Source organism: Convolutriloba macropyga, chromosome 12 (genome assembly GCF_964194025.1).
Source record: "Convolutriloba macropyga chromosome 12, txConMacr16.3, whole genome shotgun sequence".
In the NCBI taxonomy this organism is placed as follows: Eukaryota; Metazoa; Xenacoelomorpha; order Acoela; family Convolutidae; genus Convolutriloba; species Convolutriloba macropyga.
Window position 1 is genome coordinate 6,992,034 of NC_134479.1, and position 19,572 is coordinate 7,011,605.

Here is a 19,572-nt window from a genome sequence, read left to right on the forward strand (position 1 = left end):
AAAACTAATTGAAGATGGGTCAGTTTTTATCTATTTTTAAACAGACGTTGACGTCATTGCTGACGCATTTTTACTCTTTATCGTTTAATTTTGTTATTCTAAGTGCCGTTTATGGCCACATTTACAAATTGTAATCACAGAAAGAGAGCATCAAACGTCCCAAATTTGGAGGTTTAAGTTTTAATGTTAAATATTATAATTAATAATCAACTGATATTATCAATCATCTGTAAACTATTTTCTTTCAAGTTGGTGGGTGCATGTGTTCTCATGTCCCAAAACTTTGATCAGTTTTTTTCAAACTTTTTCCGCGTGACTTCTCCTTATAATTTTTTTGTGTTCACAATGATGTGTTATTTTTCACGCATGGTCAGTCTTATCTTCTGACTTTAACCTTTTTTAAATGAAAGAAACCACGAAAATATTCAAAGATGCAAACAAAATTTTAAAGTTTATTTTGCTAATAAATCAATAGTAAAAAGCAGCAAAAATGTTAGAAATTCCCAACAATTTTGAAAAGCTTGCATGCGAATAATCTGTAAATAGAAAAATTGTCTCTGAAATTTGCCTATATTGCTCGAATAGTCATTACCATAGGCTAATAAGTTTATTTATAGCAGTATTTATTGGGTCAATAGTTAGTCCAATTTTTGACCTCCAGCAGGTCAAAATAATTGGCATTTATTATAACACAAAAAATTTACTTTTAGCGTGTTTAACAAACTTAATTAGTAGTGTCTTTTAATTAGTCGAGTGTGTTTTAATTGATTTTTCGTCTTAGCTCTACTTTCGGCCAATTATACGAAACAGTTTATTTTTAACGCATTCATAAAAATATGCAGTTAATATAAAGAAGGCGGTTGAATAGCTTGGCATTTTTATTTTTATACCATATACTTTATAGAACAACAATGCTAGCTTGAAGTTATACTTTTTATCATCATATAATAATAAATCTATACATCATAACTTTGATACAAATATTCACATAAAATGCAGACTTACATGCTCACCTATGAAAATATACATATGCACACATAGTAATATAAAGAAAAACTTACATCTTTAAAATCAATCTTTTGTTCAAAAATGTATACAAAATAAGAAAAATGTATTTGAATAACTATAATGCATGCAAAAAGTTTATGGTCGCTTAACCAACTTATTGTAGAACGTTTTCCATTAACGACGCGCTTATCTTTCGTTTTCAAATCAATTTTTCAATGTTATTTTTTGATCAACGTTTACAAAGTCTTGCGACTGTCGCTTTATAAAACAGAATCAATAAAGCTGAGAAGAGTTTTATGACTTTCGCATTATAATGTTAGATTTTTCACTAACCTCAAAAAACATCTTTTCTATCGTGTCAGTTTTTGTGTGTGAATGTTTGGGGAGTTATTAATTAAAACTGATTGACAAAAATGCCATCTTAATAAAATCTTGCTCTCATTGATTGCCTTTTAAGGATGCTTGCTTTTCTCTCCAACAGAAGTTTATCGCATAATGAAAAAACGTTAAAGGTGGTTTTCGAAAGACAGATTATTAAGGCTGTCATTAACAAATCGATATTATTACTAATTATTATGTAAAAGATATTAAAGCAAAATATTGACGAAGGCTCATTTTGTGAATGCTATCATGATTAGACTGCAGCCATACATGTTACATGCAAATTGCAAACTTAATATACATTATCTTGAATTACAAAAAAAATGATAGGTTGATGAAACTCTGACAAAAATCAATGTGGTATAAAATAGGTTAGGTTCAACTTTAAATAACCAGAAGCAGAATTAAATCTACAAAATGTCACTATTTTTGAGGAAATAACCAATACAAGATAACAAAATGCAACAAATGAACAATAAGTTTAGGAAGAAGGCACACATAATATGTCGCCATCCTATGAAGTTTTAGCGATGCAAAGTCTATTATCGGCTAAACTTATTTTTGTGCCACTCTTTTTTTAACTGGAGCGTTGGCATCCAATAATGTTTTTTTTTATTGAATTGGCTTCTTGTTAACATTATCATTATCAAAATAATCAACAATTTCACAACTGTTTTTTAAGAGTTTCATTTGGAAAACATGTCATCATTTTTTAAATCAAAACTTCCCACACTGCTCAGACAAAGAGAAATTTACTCCGTTAAGATTGCTCAGATCTGAGGCATTTCCGCTGTTAAGCATAAGATATTTTTTGGCAAAACAAAAATTTTTAAACTAAAATCAGGCAACCACCAATTTCTTTATTGGTATCATTATTTCCGCGCTTAATTTTTCTCAAACTCGCAATTTACGTCAACCCGTGTCAAGGTTTCACCACCATTCAACGCAAAATTATGTGCGAAAAGCGGTGAATGCGGAAAATTTTTAAAGATAAGTGGTGAATGCGGTGAAATTACATAAATCAGGCGGTGAATGCGGTGAAAAAACCTTTATCGCCTGGTAGCGGTGAAATTACATAAAATCACCGCTCAACTTAGTGGTAAACTTACATAAATTCACCGCTTAGAAGAAAGTGTTAAAATTTTGTGAGATCAGCAGTGAATGTGATGAAATTACACAAATTCACAGCTTAACTTAATGGTGAAATAACATAAATTAACCGCCTAAAAAACGCTCCAAATTGTATTTTGTTCAACGATTTTAGGATACATTTATTAAAAGACGCACGAAAAATTGCCCACGAATAATCATACATCTTTTTGAAACTTTTTTAAAGCGGTGAATCTATGTAATTTCACCACTAGAGTTAGCGGTGAACTTACAAATTTTCACCGCATTCACCACATTTCACCGCTAAAAGTTGTAATTTAACCGCTTATATTACAAAAGTTCAACGCGTATGTTTTACATAAAGGAGAGTGAATTTGATTTAAATTCAAAACAAATATGCTAGATTTTAGTGAGAAGTGGCTCAGTGGAAGAAAAAAAGGCTGACATGCAGGAGGTGAGAGGTTCGTATCCGTGCAAGGAGGGTAACTTGTAGTAAGCCGTGAAATGTGCTGAATTTTTGTAAGTTCACCGCTCACTCTATCGGTGAACTTACATAATTTCACCTCATTCAACGCTTTTCACGAAATTTGCGGTGAAGAAGCCAACTTTTTACCGCTTATCTTACATAGTTTTCCGATTTGTTCGACCCGGCAATTACTTTTGATCTTAGTTTTTTTTGTACGTTTGTCCTAATTGGTTTTGCTCATTACATTTCTCTCAATCAGAGTTTAAGACGTTTAGCTTCGCAGTAGTACACAACTAAATGTCACCACAATTGGCAGCAATATGCTACTAAATGTCCATTAGAAAGTACACAAAGATTGATTTCAAAGTGTGTTTTAAAATTAGCCATTAAAAAGCATTCAAAGCTTTTAAGTAACTCCTCTCCCCGCTAGTGCACATTTTATTTGATCATCGTTGGGAAAAGTTTTTCCCATTCTGAAATTTTTCATTTATGTTATTTCATGTCAGAATCTTTCAAAAACCTAACTTAGCGACGTTTTCCTTTGATTATACTTGAAAATTTGGGTCCATGACGCCAACTTTTGGCAAGAATTTGGGTATACTGTGAAAAGAGTCAAATTTTATAGTTCGTTTCTGGAAGAATACTTGGATAAGCTGCATATTTCAATGCTTTTTTGAATAAGATTTCATCCCAAAACTACGCAAAATACAAATTATCTGTATGTTTTTTGTGAATTCAATTCAGTAGGAAAAGATCTCTGATCAATCTAAAAATTTCAACCTTTATGCAACTTTTTCACCGTGTTTTCTTCAGTCTTACCAAGGAGGGTGGTGTTTAAACACAAATGCAGGTGCTTTCATAATGTTTGAACCTAATTAAGTTTCCATTCGTTCCCAGACATAACATCAGGAGTTTGACCGTTTTGTCGAACAAATACCTGGCTAAAAATTTGTTCATTTGCCAATTTTTCTCATGTGAGTTTTTTATCTTTCCGGTTTCTTTTCAGATGAGGTCAGGGCTGTGCTGTTTACGTTTGTCACGATATATGACAAGTTGACCTTTCAAAATAAAATTTTTCTTGAACAAATTCTAGCAAAATTCCACACAGCCTTGGCTAGAAAGTTATAGTGGGTTAAGAACTGCGAATAATCAAATTAGAAATAAAATATGCGGTTGAAAATAATTAGTTCATATGTTGTTCAGATGGGTACGACGTGATCAGCACATCGACAGTTCAGATAGTAGACTCAGTCTCTGGGGATTCATTCACATCTCAGCCCAGATACTACCAACAGTTACTAGACAATGAACAGTGTGATCAGATATTCCCACAATCAATCGGGTTGAGTGGAAACGAACTGTATGTGAATGGGCTCTTGTTGGGAAGCAGTGCCTCATTCACAGGAGGTAGCACAGATCTGACGGGCAAACTTATCAACAAGGTCAGTTCATGATCTTTATTATCTTGTCATCTTATACAAGATACAAATCATGTTATCTTATTTGCGAAATTTTTGCGTTTCAGGACATATATCTTTGCTAAAATGACTATTTATAACCTGAAATACCACTATTCCATTTTTTTGGTTTAATTATTTCCTCGGTTAATTGCTCTCAGACTCAAAGATTATATCAATTATTTTTGGTCCTATCGGTCATTTTCCGAGTTTTTGTACTACCGATTTCTTTGTCTGTCAATTTTTCCATGTAAACACTTTTTAAGAAAATTTTCCACAAGTTTTCCAAATTTGGGTCCCTTCAAACTTTTGATCCCTTGAAGAAATACTTATGGCACCATATGAAGTATAGTGTGAAAAAGGCCAAAATTTATTGTCAATTTCGGGAAAAATTGGATAAGTTGCTTATGTCATATTTTCCTGAAAGAAGACATTAGCCCGGCAACTGCACAAAAATCGGCACCATAAGTACATTTTATCACAATTTGATCGGGGAGAAAACTCTAAAGAAGCCGGGGTTTTAAAACGACAAGATCTTTCCTAAGGTTTTGAACCTTTCAAAGGAAACTTAACTTTCATTCCCAGACCGAAGTAGCCCTAATCAGACTTCCTTCAAGTGAGCACCCGTTTTGCGTTCTCAAATTAAATAGTCTGAAGAAATGATTGGCAAATAATGAGGAACGTTATTGCAAAAAAACAAAGAAGCAAATAATGAAGCATACTTTGTTTGCAAAACAAAGAAAAGGAAAGAAAAAATACGTTTTGAAAATCTATATCGTTTTCCTCAAAAGTCATTCTAATACTTTGGTAATATGGATGCAAATTGAACATCGTGGAGTATTTCGAAATTTTTGCCAAATAAAAAAATTTGGGGATAAAAAATTGTGTAGGAGTTTAACAAGTCAAGTTATGGATACCAGACAGAGAAAAATCCTTACACTTCAGGAAAGTTGCACTTCGCTTTCCTCTACATATACAAGTTTCTGGATTAAAGGTAACTGTAGACAAAAAAATAAGTCAGTTTCTGAGATCAAGATTGACTAATTTTTATGAAATCAGATGCATTTCGACTTTCAAATCTCTGAAAAAGAAGACCTCGGTTAAAATTATTCTCTTTCCTGGTTTGCGGTTTTGTGTTGGAGCACTTATTCGGTTTTGATATAAATTTTCTTAATAAACGCCTAAGGTAGGCAATTATACTTGACAGAGCAAAATTTTGACCAAAAAGGTTCGGATTATGGGTGCAAATTTTGAAATTTCATCTTATGGAAAGCGAAAAACAGCTCAATTTTCCCTAATTTTATTATTTTTGTTCCTTCATTTTCTTTAATGAATTAATTATCACAATTAACAACTTTTAGAGCCAAAATTGATTAAGTTTTCCTTGAGACGCTGAACGTAGAGATCGAATACGGCAAATAAAGAAATGGATAGAGATTGAATAGGGCAATTATATTATGTTAAGAAATCTTAAAAGAATTTTTAAGAAAATAATAAAACCTGAATGATTATGAGGAACATCGCAATCAGATTAGAATTTCTTGAACGTCAGCGTAAGTAAATTTACAATCAAGTTCTTAGATTTCAATAAGTGATTTTTTGTGAGTAAGCAAAACGCTCTAATGCATATTGTGGATGCTATTTTTCAATTTTGGGTTCCAATTGTATACCAAGACTTTTTCGGAGACTGAAAAGCAATTATAAAAATGAAAAATTTGCAAATGTTTAAGAAAACTATTTAACCTTCGTAATTAAAAGCCTTCGTAATTAAAATTAAGTGTTTCTAGCAAGTTTTCCATTTTATTCTGAAGTTGCGCAATCTCAACATTCAATATTGCAAAAAAAGACAAAACACGCCTACAAGATACTGAAAAAAATTGAAACCATTTAATTGTAGAATTGAACCTGATATTGATGAGCTGAGCAAAAAATGAACTTGTGATCTTTTTATCCTGACTGGTTGCGATATCAACAGCCGCATAACTTACCAATGAATAATTAAAAATCTGGAACAGTGTCAAAATTTTGATTTGATCTTAAACATTTTTCTCATCGCTGTTCTTTAATCCCAACAATGTTTGTTCAACAATTGTTGGGAATAATATCCGTGAGCAAACAAGCTCAGAAGCTTAAACTACTACTACATATGAATGAAGAAAAAAAAGTAACATAAAAGAGACTTTAATCAGTTTCTGTATTGTCTTAGTTACGGAACTGTAGCAATGACACGAGTTGATTAAAACATTACGTGACCGTTGTTGCCAGGTCATTCATCAACATGGCTTCGCCTCAAAGTTTGATAACCTCTCTTTAGCGATAACAACCCAAGTTGAGGTCCCAGACCGAAACCGGATATGTCCAGACAGCCCACGACGGAAAGTGCCTATGTCTAGACTATCATGCGTTCAAAACTTTTGCATTTTTCGTGCGTTCGAGGCGGATTATGTCCAGACCATCCCAGACCAAAAGCGTATATGTCCAGACTTTCGTGCGTTTTTGTCCAGACCATCGTGCACTCCAAATCAAATTCGTGCTTTCTAACATCAAAATTTTTGTGCGCCCATGACCAGACCATCTTGCGTTTGTTTCGGTCTGGACATATCCGGCTTCGGTCTATGACCTCAACCTGGGACCTCTGTGATGATGTTCGTTCCACAATTGTTGGCGCATAAAAAAGCCGAGTTGTATAATCGGTATTTTCAAATAAAAGCTCAATTCAAAAGTTTTGCTTCTCAAAAGAATATGGGGCGACCCTTTTTCACCTGGTGAAACATTTTCACCTTTCGCATTACGTGGCATATATCCATTTGCTTGTTCAATTTCACTCGAGTTTGTCACTATTTTTGACTACCATTTTTTAAGGTCCAAATTTTTCCACGCCATCAATGTTACCCGCGGTTACTAAAGGTGATAGTAAACTTGTCATTTAAACTTAAATGAAAGACCGATTTGGTGATTAATTTCAGAAACGTCCTCACGATACTAATTGTGGATGAAGCAGACAATTTGTAGTTTTGCAAATTCCCACATTTGCAAAACTTCAAATGGCTGCTCACAAAAACAATTAAGTGTCTGAATTGGTTCTCAAGTAAATACAAATTATATTCGAGCAGTAATGTTTTAGGCTATCTGAACGATGAAAACCGTGGACATGAGTTAAGTTTATCTGTGAATACGAATAAAGAAAAATATAGTTTTCCGTCACTTGTGCCCACAGGTAACGTAACCATTATTCATCGTGGATAGCAACTTGTACTTTTGTCCCTTAAAAAGTTCTTTGTTATTAAACCACTCTCTGCACAGGTCACAGTGTATTACGACAACAGTACTGTCACTCTAAATGGACTGACTCTATTTTGGGACAACTTCGCTTATGGAACGATAGGGTCAGAGTCTGGCACTGCAGTGGATCTGGACTTCACCACAACCAATGGAACTGACTTGATTCTGTGGTACATTGAGAGTGTATATTCTGGCTCGACCACCCAACAACTCAAGTTCTACTGGGCGCGTAAGTGGAATGCAATTCATTGCTTTACATTCCCCAGGCAACTTCGGATGGTTATCTTGGAACCTCTTTGCAAGATTCTGGTGAAATCTTGCAAGACGATACATGGCCTTGCAAAGTTTTCTTCCAAAATCTTGTAATCTAACCCATTTTTTTGCAAGAATCCGTCAGGATCTTGCATGATCAGCATCTGGTCGAGACTAGGGTCGCTAGGGTTGAATTATTGCAATTAACAATATCGGATTTCACTTACAAAAATGACTTTCAGTTAAACTCTTAATTGCTTCATACCGCTCAGATTCCCTTTTTTAATAAATTCGAGGAACACTCCGAAAAAGCGGCAAAGATAGTTAGTTAATCTCATGTATTAAGTTAACCTTCATACCTTACTTTATTGACTATAAAAAAACAAGGTCCAGCGCCCATTTAATGTTGAGGCAAAATTTTTTTATGCCTGCAGCTAAGGTCTTCTTATAGTAAATTAATTAATTAAATTTTATACGGTCTCTTCATAAGTGGAGGTCTAAACCTGGGTTGAAAATTGTCGATTGGAAGTGGCAAGGTTTAGTCTGAATTTGTCTTTCAGGAGCGAGAGAGCCAGTGTTGGTTGAAGTGATCGACTTAGAGGAGGGAGACGGAATCATGGCAGGTCTAATCTCAACAAACACAAGCAAGTTGCCAATTTTTGCTTATTCTTTCAGAATATTTATTTCTCAACAATCATATCGCCAGATTGGTAATATAGGTTATTTTTTTCCTTGTTTGCCTTTTGAGAAAATTACTTTCAACTTGACAGCAAAACACTGCAATTTTCATTCAGTGCAAATTTTTATTATTATGTGAAAATTACTTTAATGTTAAATTACTTTGCTGAAAATTGCTTCTCTCCGTTGAGGCTTCATAATTAAGAACAAAAAAATGTCAACATGGGATGTACATGAACAGAATGACGTCTTGCCAAATTATGAAGTCCTGTCATTTTTAATGACGTTCAACTGCACTAGGACGAAGTTTGACATGTAAAACGAAATTTTTCAATTGGCTAAGCTTGAAGAAATTTTATCCCGAAACTAATTCCAAAGATTGTAAAATTATATAAAAATTATTATGATAAAGTTTTGAGATGTATGCTAATGATGTATAACGTCGAAACCTAGTTGAACAAAAAACAACGAGCTGTTGAGAGAACTGGTCTCATGAGAGGTTGTGGTAGAATCTTTTCAAATCTTTTTGGTCGCAAAGCATGACCACGGCCTGCGAATAAAGGACATATACAGAAAATCAAGTTGCGATAAGACCTAACACGACGAAAAAAACGATGCTTCATATTTAATTGTTGTCCCCTAAAATTCGGTTTCTTTAAATGAAAATACACTTGAAAAGAACAAGAAAGGTAAGACATTCTCGAATCAGAGTATGAAGAAATTTCAGCGCTAAAAAATCAGCGCAAATATCAATGGTGACACTCAATTTCAGATCTGAAACATTATTAATCTGAAACATTATTAGATCTGAAACATTATTAATTGCTCTCAAACGAAGTTTGTAGCAATTATATTAGTCCTGTAGTTATTTAATGCAACCTTTTGCGGAATATTTTTTTTCACTGAATCTTTCAACTCTTCTTTATAAAAAAACAAGATAAACAGGTAAAGCCTGGAGGGCAATAAGTGGTGTGAGCAGCTCCATTAGAGCCTTACACTTACCAGTTTCTAAGTATGAGATCTAACGAAACTGTTGTGTGAAGAAATTTTATGGTGTGAAGGTTTTTCTTGATCCTAAAAGTTTGAACCCGTTTGTTTTCACCCCCTCTTACTCATCCAACCAACATCACTCCCCAGTCCACATTCCTCCAGCTGGCAATTTGGAACTCAAGCCCTCTCATCCAGCCCTCCCTGTTCTACCCCAAGTCCCCCCCCACGTTTAATTCCCCCACGATTAACTCCGCCCCCAATCTTGATCCCCCCTCCTCTCCCCCAAATCCTGGAATCCCTAATCCCCAGCTTACTACTGCCCGAGCCAATCGCTCGTCGATTGTTTAAGAACAATTTGCTCGAGTTTAGTCGGTTATGTTCTTAATTCTGAGAAATAAATTGAGAAATATTTTTCTTAAATGGATCTCGCTGAATTGTCCCAGGCTAAGTTGATCCTCTACAAACTGAAAAATACTAAAACACTGAAAATAAGTCTGAGCAGCATAATATCAAAATTTGATAGCTTGTAACTGATAATTATGATACTAGTATACAGGCTGTTTATACTTACGTCAGCTTGTAGTTAATTTCCACAAAACCCACATAGCTTAGTGGTTAGGACTTGCTAGAGACGCTAAGAGATGCGCACGGGGGAAATTGGAATCGGAGATACAGCAAACATTGTTGGTGGAAGTTAAGCTGATGATAATATTTTTATACAATGAACTTTCCTCTAATTCACGACGAGCCGGTGTAAATTGAAAATTGGTACATGAGCAGAGTACTGGCCATCTTCAAAAATAATATGTTGTTTGACTAATTCTGCTTTGATTTGTTATGCCACCAACTTCTAGGTTGAAACGAATAGGGGAAATTTGCTATCGTTACTATTAAATTCTACATATTGCCGAATAGATCATTACCAGATTCGTACTAAATCCTCTTAAGTCAATTCAAATTTTTTTTATATTCTTAGTAACGAGCGTGTGAATGTTCAATAAACTTTTAAGGAAAAAAAAGGTTAGTATTTTTCGCAAAAATTTGTTCAAATAAGAATGCGATACATTTTATACAGAGCCTGCAAGAAATTACAAGACATTTAAACTCTTTTAAAAGTTTGAAACGCTGAAAATGTGCATTTTGCTGCAGTAGTTTTCTTCTCAAGTTTGCCTTTCAATGGAAGCAAATAATGATGCAACAGTCCTGAATGTTAATCGCTACATTAAGTCCAACTTTTTCCTTTATGATAAATTTTGTAATTCATTTGATTTAAATTTCCATAATTTAATTATAATAGCCAAACTAATTTGCTTTCAAAAAATACCTCTCATGAACTGCACCCAATGACAAATGATTAATTTATCAGCTGGAAACTTCATTACAGTGGTCTGTGATTCTTTTCAAATTATTTAGTTTCTTGTTCATTTTAGTGAAGTTAAATGTTTGCTTTTAGAGCACACAGATGCCTGTTTGAAGTCTGTTCTCTGGTACAATCCAGCCGACTACTCTTCAATCAACTTTTACATTGACGGGTATTAACAAACTTCTCATAACTTCTCATAACCTATGTTAAGTATCATGAAGAGACTTTAAATTCAGTTAGATTTGATAAATTAATTTTTTGTCCAAAATAATTTGTACATTTACCCTACACTCCCATTAGCATGGTATTTAGATCTGTCTTTGGAATTCATGTGTTCTTTTTTTTAAAACAAACTTTTTTGTTAATTAAATTATTTGCGAATTAATGGACCTGTTTACACCTGTAGACATAACTTACCAAGATCTTATCAAGATTCGCAAACAAAAGTTGGTGTTTCAAGTGTTTGACAAGAACTGAATTGGTTCGAAATTAACTAATGATAACAATAAAGACCTGTTATGAACCATGATTTCATCAATTTACATCTTGAGAGCCAATTAATGACAAGATGTTAAGATATTTGAAGTTGTGTTGGAGATGGGGCCAATCACATCTTGCATGTCGTATCAAAGATCGTCGTGTTTCCGGATCACTGGGTTTTTGTTCACTGACTTTTGTGAACAAACTGATGCATTTATTCTTTAAGAGTGATTACTGTGGCTTGTATGTCGCAAAGACAGGCCAGTGTATTCAAAACTCACTGTAATAAAACTGAACCTGGACCACGTGACTTTGGTCAACATTTATGCTCCTTCTCCTTCTCTTTCGCCTCCAGTCCCTTAACACCTCCGCTTCTCACCCACCATCCTTTTAAAGTCTTTTCAAAAGTCGGGGTCCAAACAAGGTTCCGGTTCTTTGTTTTTTTTTTTAAATTTCACGTCGGAAGTTGTAATGGTTACTTTAGTTACTTCTTTGGATCCACGAATGACTTCCTGTCAAACTATCCAGTTAGCCATAGCAGAGGGAGCGATGGGACTGCGTATGTGAACCACTTAGTAGCTGGCACTGATTATGACTACGAGATAACTGGACTCTTCGATTACTCCCCCAATGCTAGCCAGCCCACCACCACTTACTACTCTGCAACTGGAAGTGGCGAATTTAGAACAGGTAAGTAAACTATAATGACAAGAAATTGTTCGTAGAGTCGAGAAACAGAAGAATTTAAGATTGCAGAGTAATTAAACACATCGGACAAAATCCAAGTGACCGAGACGCAGTTGAACCTATTTTGTTTGTTTCCAGGCACTTTTTACATCTGTTGGGCGATTTTGGCAGGGTCTTAAAGCTTTTTATTCTGACTGTTTTATTTATCATGGTCTCGAGCACTGGTCAGAAACATTCAAAAAAATTTTATTTCAAATTAAAATTTGAACTGAAAAAATAAAACAATTAGCTTGCACTAATAGTACTGGTCATTGCAAAAAAACTTTTTTAGCTGAAGATGTTTTGCATAGTTGACATGCAAATTTTATTTCCAAATCCCGGACGTGACTTTCTGTCTTCATTTTATTTAATCAGAATCATAGACGGCTCTGGTACAATTGATGTCAGCTGTTGGAGGTTAGTGGTGGTTAAAATGTGTGGGAATTGGTTCCCCAATATGATCTGGTTTATTTCTATTTATTTTTGAGGTACGTGAAGTCAGTGATAACTCACATTGTGGACGCTCTGCAATTGTTGTTGTTACTGAAGAAGCTTCTTCACGATGCCAATTTACCACACCTGTCTTCTGAAAGTGTGGTTCTCCACTAGTGTCTTTAGTTTCTACGATATCTTCCTCCAGTCTCACAATCTGACTGTAGCTAACTAAAACCGTACGATGTACGATTTGAGTTTTCAAGTTGTATGAAGGAAGTGTTAAAACCTTACTGATAAAGAAATATGCGTGATCTTTCGTCGTATTTCGCTGGCCTTGAAGAGAGCAAGTTCGCAGAATCTGAATCTAGCTATTACCAGAAATTTCACTCCGCGTCTCAGTAGTAGTCGAACTGGAACTTTGCTCAAACTGTTTGAGGTGTTACAAAGTGTAATCGGTGCATTTTGCAGAAATGCTCTGAATGCTCCGTTGTGACTGTAACTCCGCGCTTGATGTACCCGCTTCATTATCTGAGTTGCTCTTTCAGCTGGTCCAATAGCTTTTTGATGATAGACGTATGAGTTGATTTTCTGAATTTCCAGTGATTCACGCTTCTGTTCCAGATCACACTTTACAAATTTGAGACCATTATCAGATATCAAAAAATAAGGTATTCCGAGTTTTGCCAAAATTGACTGCGACAAGTTCTGATGATTGCCGCAGTTATTCTACTTTGCGCGGGAAAGCCTTTATCTAGTTTTAACCAACGTCACCAATTACTAAAACCCTGCCCTTGTCCCCATCGTACCACGATTCAGTTGCCAAATTTGATTCGTTTCATTCTGTTTAAAAAAAACTGTTTTGTCCAAGTTCCGTTCATTTTTCTGCTTGGTTCGTTAAATCACTCTGAGGAAAATATATGTTGATTGCAATGCAACTTCGATCGCATAAACTTTGTGTTTTTTCTGGTCATAGCATCGGCGTGAGAATTTTGCTCTCCAGGTGTGTAATTCATTTGAAATTCGAAGCTGTGATTCGACGTATAATTCAAGGTGATGTGGTCTTCGGGATCTCTTTGTCTTGTTTTTTCGAAGGCTTCAGTAACAATGGCGGCCTTTTTTGCAAACTTTAGGCCTGTGCAAGTAATTTAGCCCTCTAATTTAATAATTTCTTTTAAAACTTTTGATGCATTTGGCCCCAATGAGAAACTGATTTCCCTCATGTCATTTTGAGTTATTTTTTTAAAAACAAAATTAGAAATCTTTTTCCCATTAAAATTTGCTCCCCCGAAGAGCGATTCGAGTTGTTTGTTTTGTGTTGCTGGGTTCGTTCTTTTATTTTTTTGAACATACTTACGGACAGGGTGTTAATTCGTCTTTAGAAATTAGGTACATTAAAAACTAAAATTGTTTAAAGGTTTAGAGTTCGATTGATTCTCATTAAAGGTCTTAAACTTCAAGTTTTTTTGTCACTCAATCGATTTCTGGCTGGAACCATTCTTTTGTCGATCTGCTCCATGGTAATTCCACAGACCAACATATCGCTTTGGAAGATTTCAACGCCCTTGAGTCCCTTGCGCTTTGATTCTGGAAGACTGAAATAGAATTTTGTAATAGTTGAATCAGTCGGCACCTCTTGGACAGTACATGAATAGCCTTTGAGACACATCATGATTATTTTCCTGCACATCTTTAATAGTCCTTGAATAGTCGGCACATCTAGGATAGTCCCTCATATAATTCTTTTGGATAGTTGATTGTGCATATGTCCTTTGCCTCTTGGTCTAGTTTATTTTGTTAGCAGGCACCAATTTGGCCACGGTATGAGGTCCATGAAGAAGGTTGCAATTTTACGTTGTCCTGATCCACGACCATATTGCCGCCAGCAATACTTCTTGCGGTTTAAATCTTATTTTGTTCGAGGATTTTTTTATAAACGCAGGCATTTAAGCGTTTTTTCATGCGCAATTATCAGTAAAGTTTAGATCCAAAATCTTAATTGTCGGCGGATGCTCAGATCTTTTTTTTGTGTTTTTCAATTTGTCTGCTTTGTGTTCTCTTTCGGTACGGTATTACACCTGGATGGTTTCCAAATACAAAAAAAATGAAAAATAAGTAGGCTTGTCATCGCATTTTTGTTGAAATTTGACAAAGCTTCTGGGCTGTTTTTTTTTATAAATTGTATTAATTTCGTGTAGCACAAGTCACACAGCTCAAATTTCAAATGATAAATAGATTAACTTCTGTTTTTGTGTCAAATTTAAGATATCTTGATAGCAGAGTGGAATTCAGTATAACCGTTCAAAACAATTGGGAGAAACTTAATATTTTTTATAAGCGCATTAGTTACCATTGTCTGTACAGCGATCTCATATGGTATGATATAAACTGAACACCGAACTTGGACGTTTTTTGCTAGTTTTTTTACCCATTGTTACTCCTGATGTAAATAAAGACTACTAAAGTTAATTACACCTTTACGCAGCCTGATCCGTCAAAAGAAAGATTTTGAATGACTGCATGTCGTAAATCTTCTAAACAGATTTAGACAGAAATTAGGGTTACAAACATTTGTATACTTATGGTATCTATTTTAAACAGGATATAATTCAACAAAAATTCCTTCTCGCGTGTCAAATTTGAAAATTATACAACAAAAAAACTCGCGTAGTTCCAGTTCGGATTTAAAGGATAAAAGTTTTCCAATATTACAAGTTTTCTATCAAGAGCAACAGAGAAGAGCCGTTTTGCTCGATGTAACTAAATTTTATCAATATTAAGATCAGATACTGGAAATCTACTCGCATTACTGTAAAAAAAACATTGGCCAAACATATGAGTTTGACCATCATTTTGAGCGCTGAATTTCATAGTAATAATTATTACGAAAAGTCATTGAAATATTGCAAAAATAGGAACTCTGGATACATAAAAGTCAACGAAGTTTAATAAGCAAAAACAGAATATTTAATTACATACACAACATTACGGAAGCACAAAGAGAATTTTATCTATATTTAATTGTAGTCTATACAAAATAAATTGATAAAGTCAACTGAGGTCATTTTGTTGATGCACTGAAGTAAATTGTTGAACTCTTCTCTTCTTCAACAGACCGAAAACGGTCAATACGCAGCGGAGAAAAATGCCATATTACAATAACAAGTGGAGTACAATTTTGAGGCAATTTTAGTTTAAATTGGAACAATCGCAAAGATTACAATGTAAACTTTTTATATCTCAACAAAATTTCAGTTAGTGGGGTTGAGTAAATTTGGTAGCATCATTGTCAGCCTAAATGTTCACAGTGGATCATGGCCGACAGAATAATTAGGCAAAATATCTGTGCAAAAAATATAAAGATAGTTTCTGCCGTACGCCAGCGCTTCCAACCTTTTGACAGTAAGAGCACCTGCGAGTGGCCCCATGGTGTTGGATTTGACCCAGGATGTGTTTTTTTAGCCCCATCTCTTTGACCTTGCTAGATAATTGGGTTCAAAGTTCGCGCTTTTGGTTTTTTTGGATGAAACTGCACACTTCAAGGAGTTTATGCGCAAGATTATAGAATAGGTCAATTCTACGTTATTAGCGCGGTGGAAGAGACATATGTTATTTCAAATTTTTTAAAGAGAAGCATTTTTCACTAAACAAGAGATTTTGAAAAAGTGAGGTCAATATGGTTCCAAGGTTTACGATAACACTCAACAATTGATTGAATGAAATGAATGAACAGTTTTCTACCTTGTACCCGCATATAAAATTTAATTTTCACGGTTTCAGTTTCAGATCGCAGCACTCATTGAAGAAGATTTTCTTTACAGCGTTCGCTTTCATAAATAGTCTCGGTTGAATGTGATTATTAGAGAAGCATATGTGAATTTTGTTGTTAAGACTGTTGAACGAAAAGGAGGAATAACCGTAAAAAATTACAAAAATTGCAGTTAGTTTTTATTGGAGACAGAGAACCCAAGATATAAAAATGTCAGAAAGCGTTGCTAACATTAATTTCACCGTGAAGCATTTTTTAAGCGCATTTGCCTCAAATAATCAACACTTTTAGCTTTCAAGAGATGTCAGAAGATTTTTTTCTATTTGGTTGGCTACTTTTGATAACTAAGTTTTCTTGTTTCATTTTGAACAAGGATTTTTTTATTTAATTCTCAGCAAATAATTTTTGATTTTTCACCTTTTCACATACTGATGAAAATTTAATAAGTTCAATGTTTAGTTTCTTTGTCTTGTTAAACGAGTTGTCTTTAAAAAATATGTTTTCTGATAAATATAATCTATAGTACAAATTTTTTGTTTTCGTTTTTCTATAATTGAATTGAATCTATACGATCGAACTCGTCATCCGATTTGCTTTCCAATTTCCGCCAACGTGGTCATAGTCAATGCAAGGCAGTAAAGACACAAAACTCTTTTATTTAAATTGTGTCAAACCGATTTTTATTCATAAGTAAGGAACAGATTTTTGGCTTTGCAACTTTTTGTTCACGTGCTTCAATTTTCTTTCTTATTGCAACTATGTTTCTATTTCAGAGGTGATTTTTTTCATAGAACAAATTATGTATTTGATTCTTATTATGATTTTGAGATTTGTACCTCTTTTATAACTCAATGTGCAGCTGTTAATTCCAATAAATTGGCTATCATTTTTTTTCGGATGTGTTTTTGTAGCCCCATCTCTTTGACCTTGCTAGATAATTGGGTTCAAAGTTCGCGCTTTGGGTTTTTTTGGATGAAACTCCACACTTCAAGGAGGTTATGCGCAAGATTATAGAATAGGTCAATTCTACGTTATTAGCGCGGTGGAAGAGACATATGTTATTTCATATTTTTTAAAGAGAAGCATTTTTTACTAAACAAGAGATTTTGAAAAAGTGAGGTCAATATGGTTCCAAGGTTTACGATAACACTCAACAATTGATTGAATGAAATGAATGAACAGTTTTCTACCTTGTACCCGCATATAAAATTTAATTTTCACGGTTTCAGTTTCAGATCGCAGCACTCATCGAAGAAGATTTTCTTTACAGCGTTCGCTTTCATAAATAGTCTCGGTTGAATGTGATTATTAGAGAGGCATATGTTAATTTTGTTGTTAAGACTGTTGAACGAAAAGGAGGAATAACCGTAAAAAATTACAAAAATTGCAGTTAGTTTTTATTGGAGACAGAGAACCCAAGATATAAAAATGTCAGAAAGCGTTGCTAACATTAATTTCACCATGAACCATTTTTTAAGCGCATTTGCCTCAAATAATCAACATTTTTAGCTTTCAAGAGATGTCAGAAGATTTTTTTCTATTTGGTTGGCTACTTTTGATAACTAAGTTTTCTTGTTTCATTTTGAACAAGGATTTTTTTATTTAATTCTCAGCAAATAATTTTTGATTTGTCACCTTTTCACATAATGATGAAAATTTAATAAGTTCAATGTTTAGTTTCTTTGTCTTGTTAAACGAGTTGTCTTTAAAAAATATGATTTCTGATAAATATAATCTATAGTACAAATTTTTTGTTTTCGTTTTTCTATAATTGACTTGAATTTATATGATCGAACTCGTCATCCGATTTGCCTTCCAATTTCCGTCAACGTGGTCATAGTCAATGCAAGGCAGTAAAGACACAAAACTCTTTTATTTAAATTGTGTCAAACCGATTTTTATTCATAAGTAAGGAACAGATTTTTGGCTTTGCAATTTTTTGTTCACGTGCTGCAATTTTCTTTCTTATTGCAACGATGTTTCTATTTCAGAGGTGATTTTTTTCATAGAACAAATTATGTATTTGATTCTTATTATGATTTTGAGATTTGTAACTCTTTTATAACTCAATGTGCAGCTGTTAATTCCAATAAATTGGCTATCATTTTTTTTCAAAGAAAAGGGCGGTTTACTTTGATGTTTAAACATTTGTTTTCTCGCTGAAAATCCTCGTTGACGCATCAAAAATAAGTATGTTATGGCCCAATGCTGAGATAATTTTTTCAGCCGAAATAAATAATTTTGTAATTCGGGCGAATAAACAAAAATAGATAAACCTTATTATTAATTGGGACAACTTTGTTTATGATTTCAGCATCTGGAGTTCAGATCCAGTGTTCAGAAGGTGGAGAAATGCAATTGGTTGTCACTTTCGAAGCTTTACCTGAAGGTAATTAATTCATTCATTTCCAGACTGTCTTTTGAATCTATGTTCTTTTGACTATATTTCTCTCTCTTCCTTTGACCTCTCTCTCCTATTTAACCCTTTCTGTGCTCTAAATTAGTATGTATAAATTAGTGACTCTATTGAAGTCACTGAAACAATGTGGTGGCATTTGCCGAAAACTGCATAGTGGTTTGAGATTTAAGTGCCCGGGTCGAGGATTTCGTCAAAATTTATGTAAGAAATGCGCTGACAACCGCTGAAAAAAAATATTTTTCAGCGGATAATTCTTACATATTATTCCGCTTAATCTGCTGAATTTTCAGCAACTATCTTACATAATTTTAGCACTTTTCACAACATTAAGCGGATAATTATGTAAGATTAATCCTCTGAAAAATATTTTTTCAGCGACTGTCAGCGCATTTCTTACATAATTTCAGCACTTCTCAACACTTTTCTTACATAATTTCAGCACATTAAGCGGATAAATATGTAAGATTATCCGATGAAAAATATTTTTTTTCAGCGACTGTCAGCGCATTTCTTATAATTTCAGCACTTCTCAACACTTTTCTTACATAATTTCAGCACATTAAGCGGATATATATGTAAGATTATTCCGCTGAAAAATATTTTTTTCAGCGAATGTCAGTGTATTTCTTACATAATTACTTCACTTTTCTTGCACATTTTTCGCATTATTCAGCACTTTTCTTACATAATTTCCGCATTTCTCAGCATTTTTCTGACATAATTTGCGCGTGCACCAAAAAAAAGCGGGGTGGGGGGGGG

General features: G+C 34.1%; 1 protein-coding gene across 1 annotated transcript in view; it reads left to right on the forward strand.

Annotated features, from left to right (window-relative positions):
* LOC142350958 (uncharacterized) overlaps positions 1-19,572 on the forward strand; it is a 94,612-nt gene that overhangs the window by 32,560 nt on the left and 42,480 nt on the right. Inside the window, exons 9-14 of the mRNA XM_075402985.1 lie at positions 4,169-4,407; positions 7,726-7,933; positions 8,517-8,600; positions 11,078-11,156; positions 11,952-12,157; positions 18,709-18,783. Coding sequence (XP_075259100.1) covers positions 4,169-4,407; positions 7,726-7,933; positions 8,517-8,600; positions 11,078-11,156; positions 11,952-12,157; positions 18,709-18,783 — 891 coding nt within the window. The remainder of the gene's footprint in view (positions 1-4,168; positions 4,408-7,725; positions 7,934-8,516; positions 8,601-11,077; positions 11,157-11,951; positions 12,158-18,708; positions 18,784-19,572) is intronic.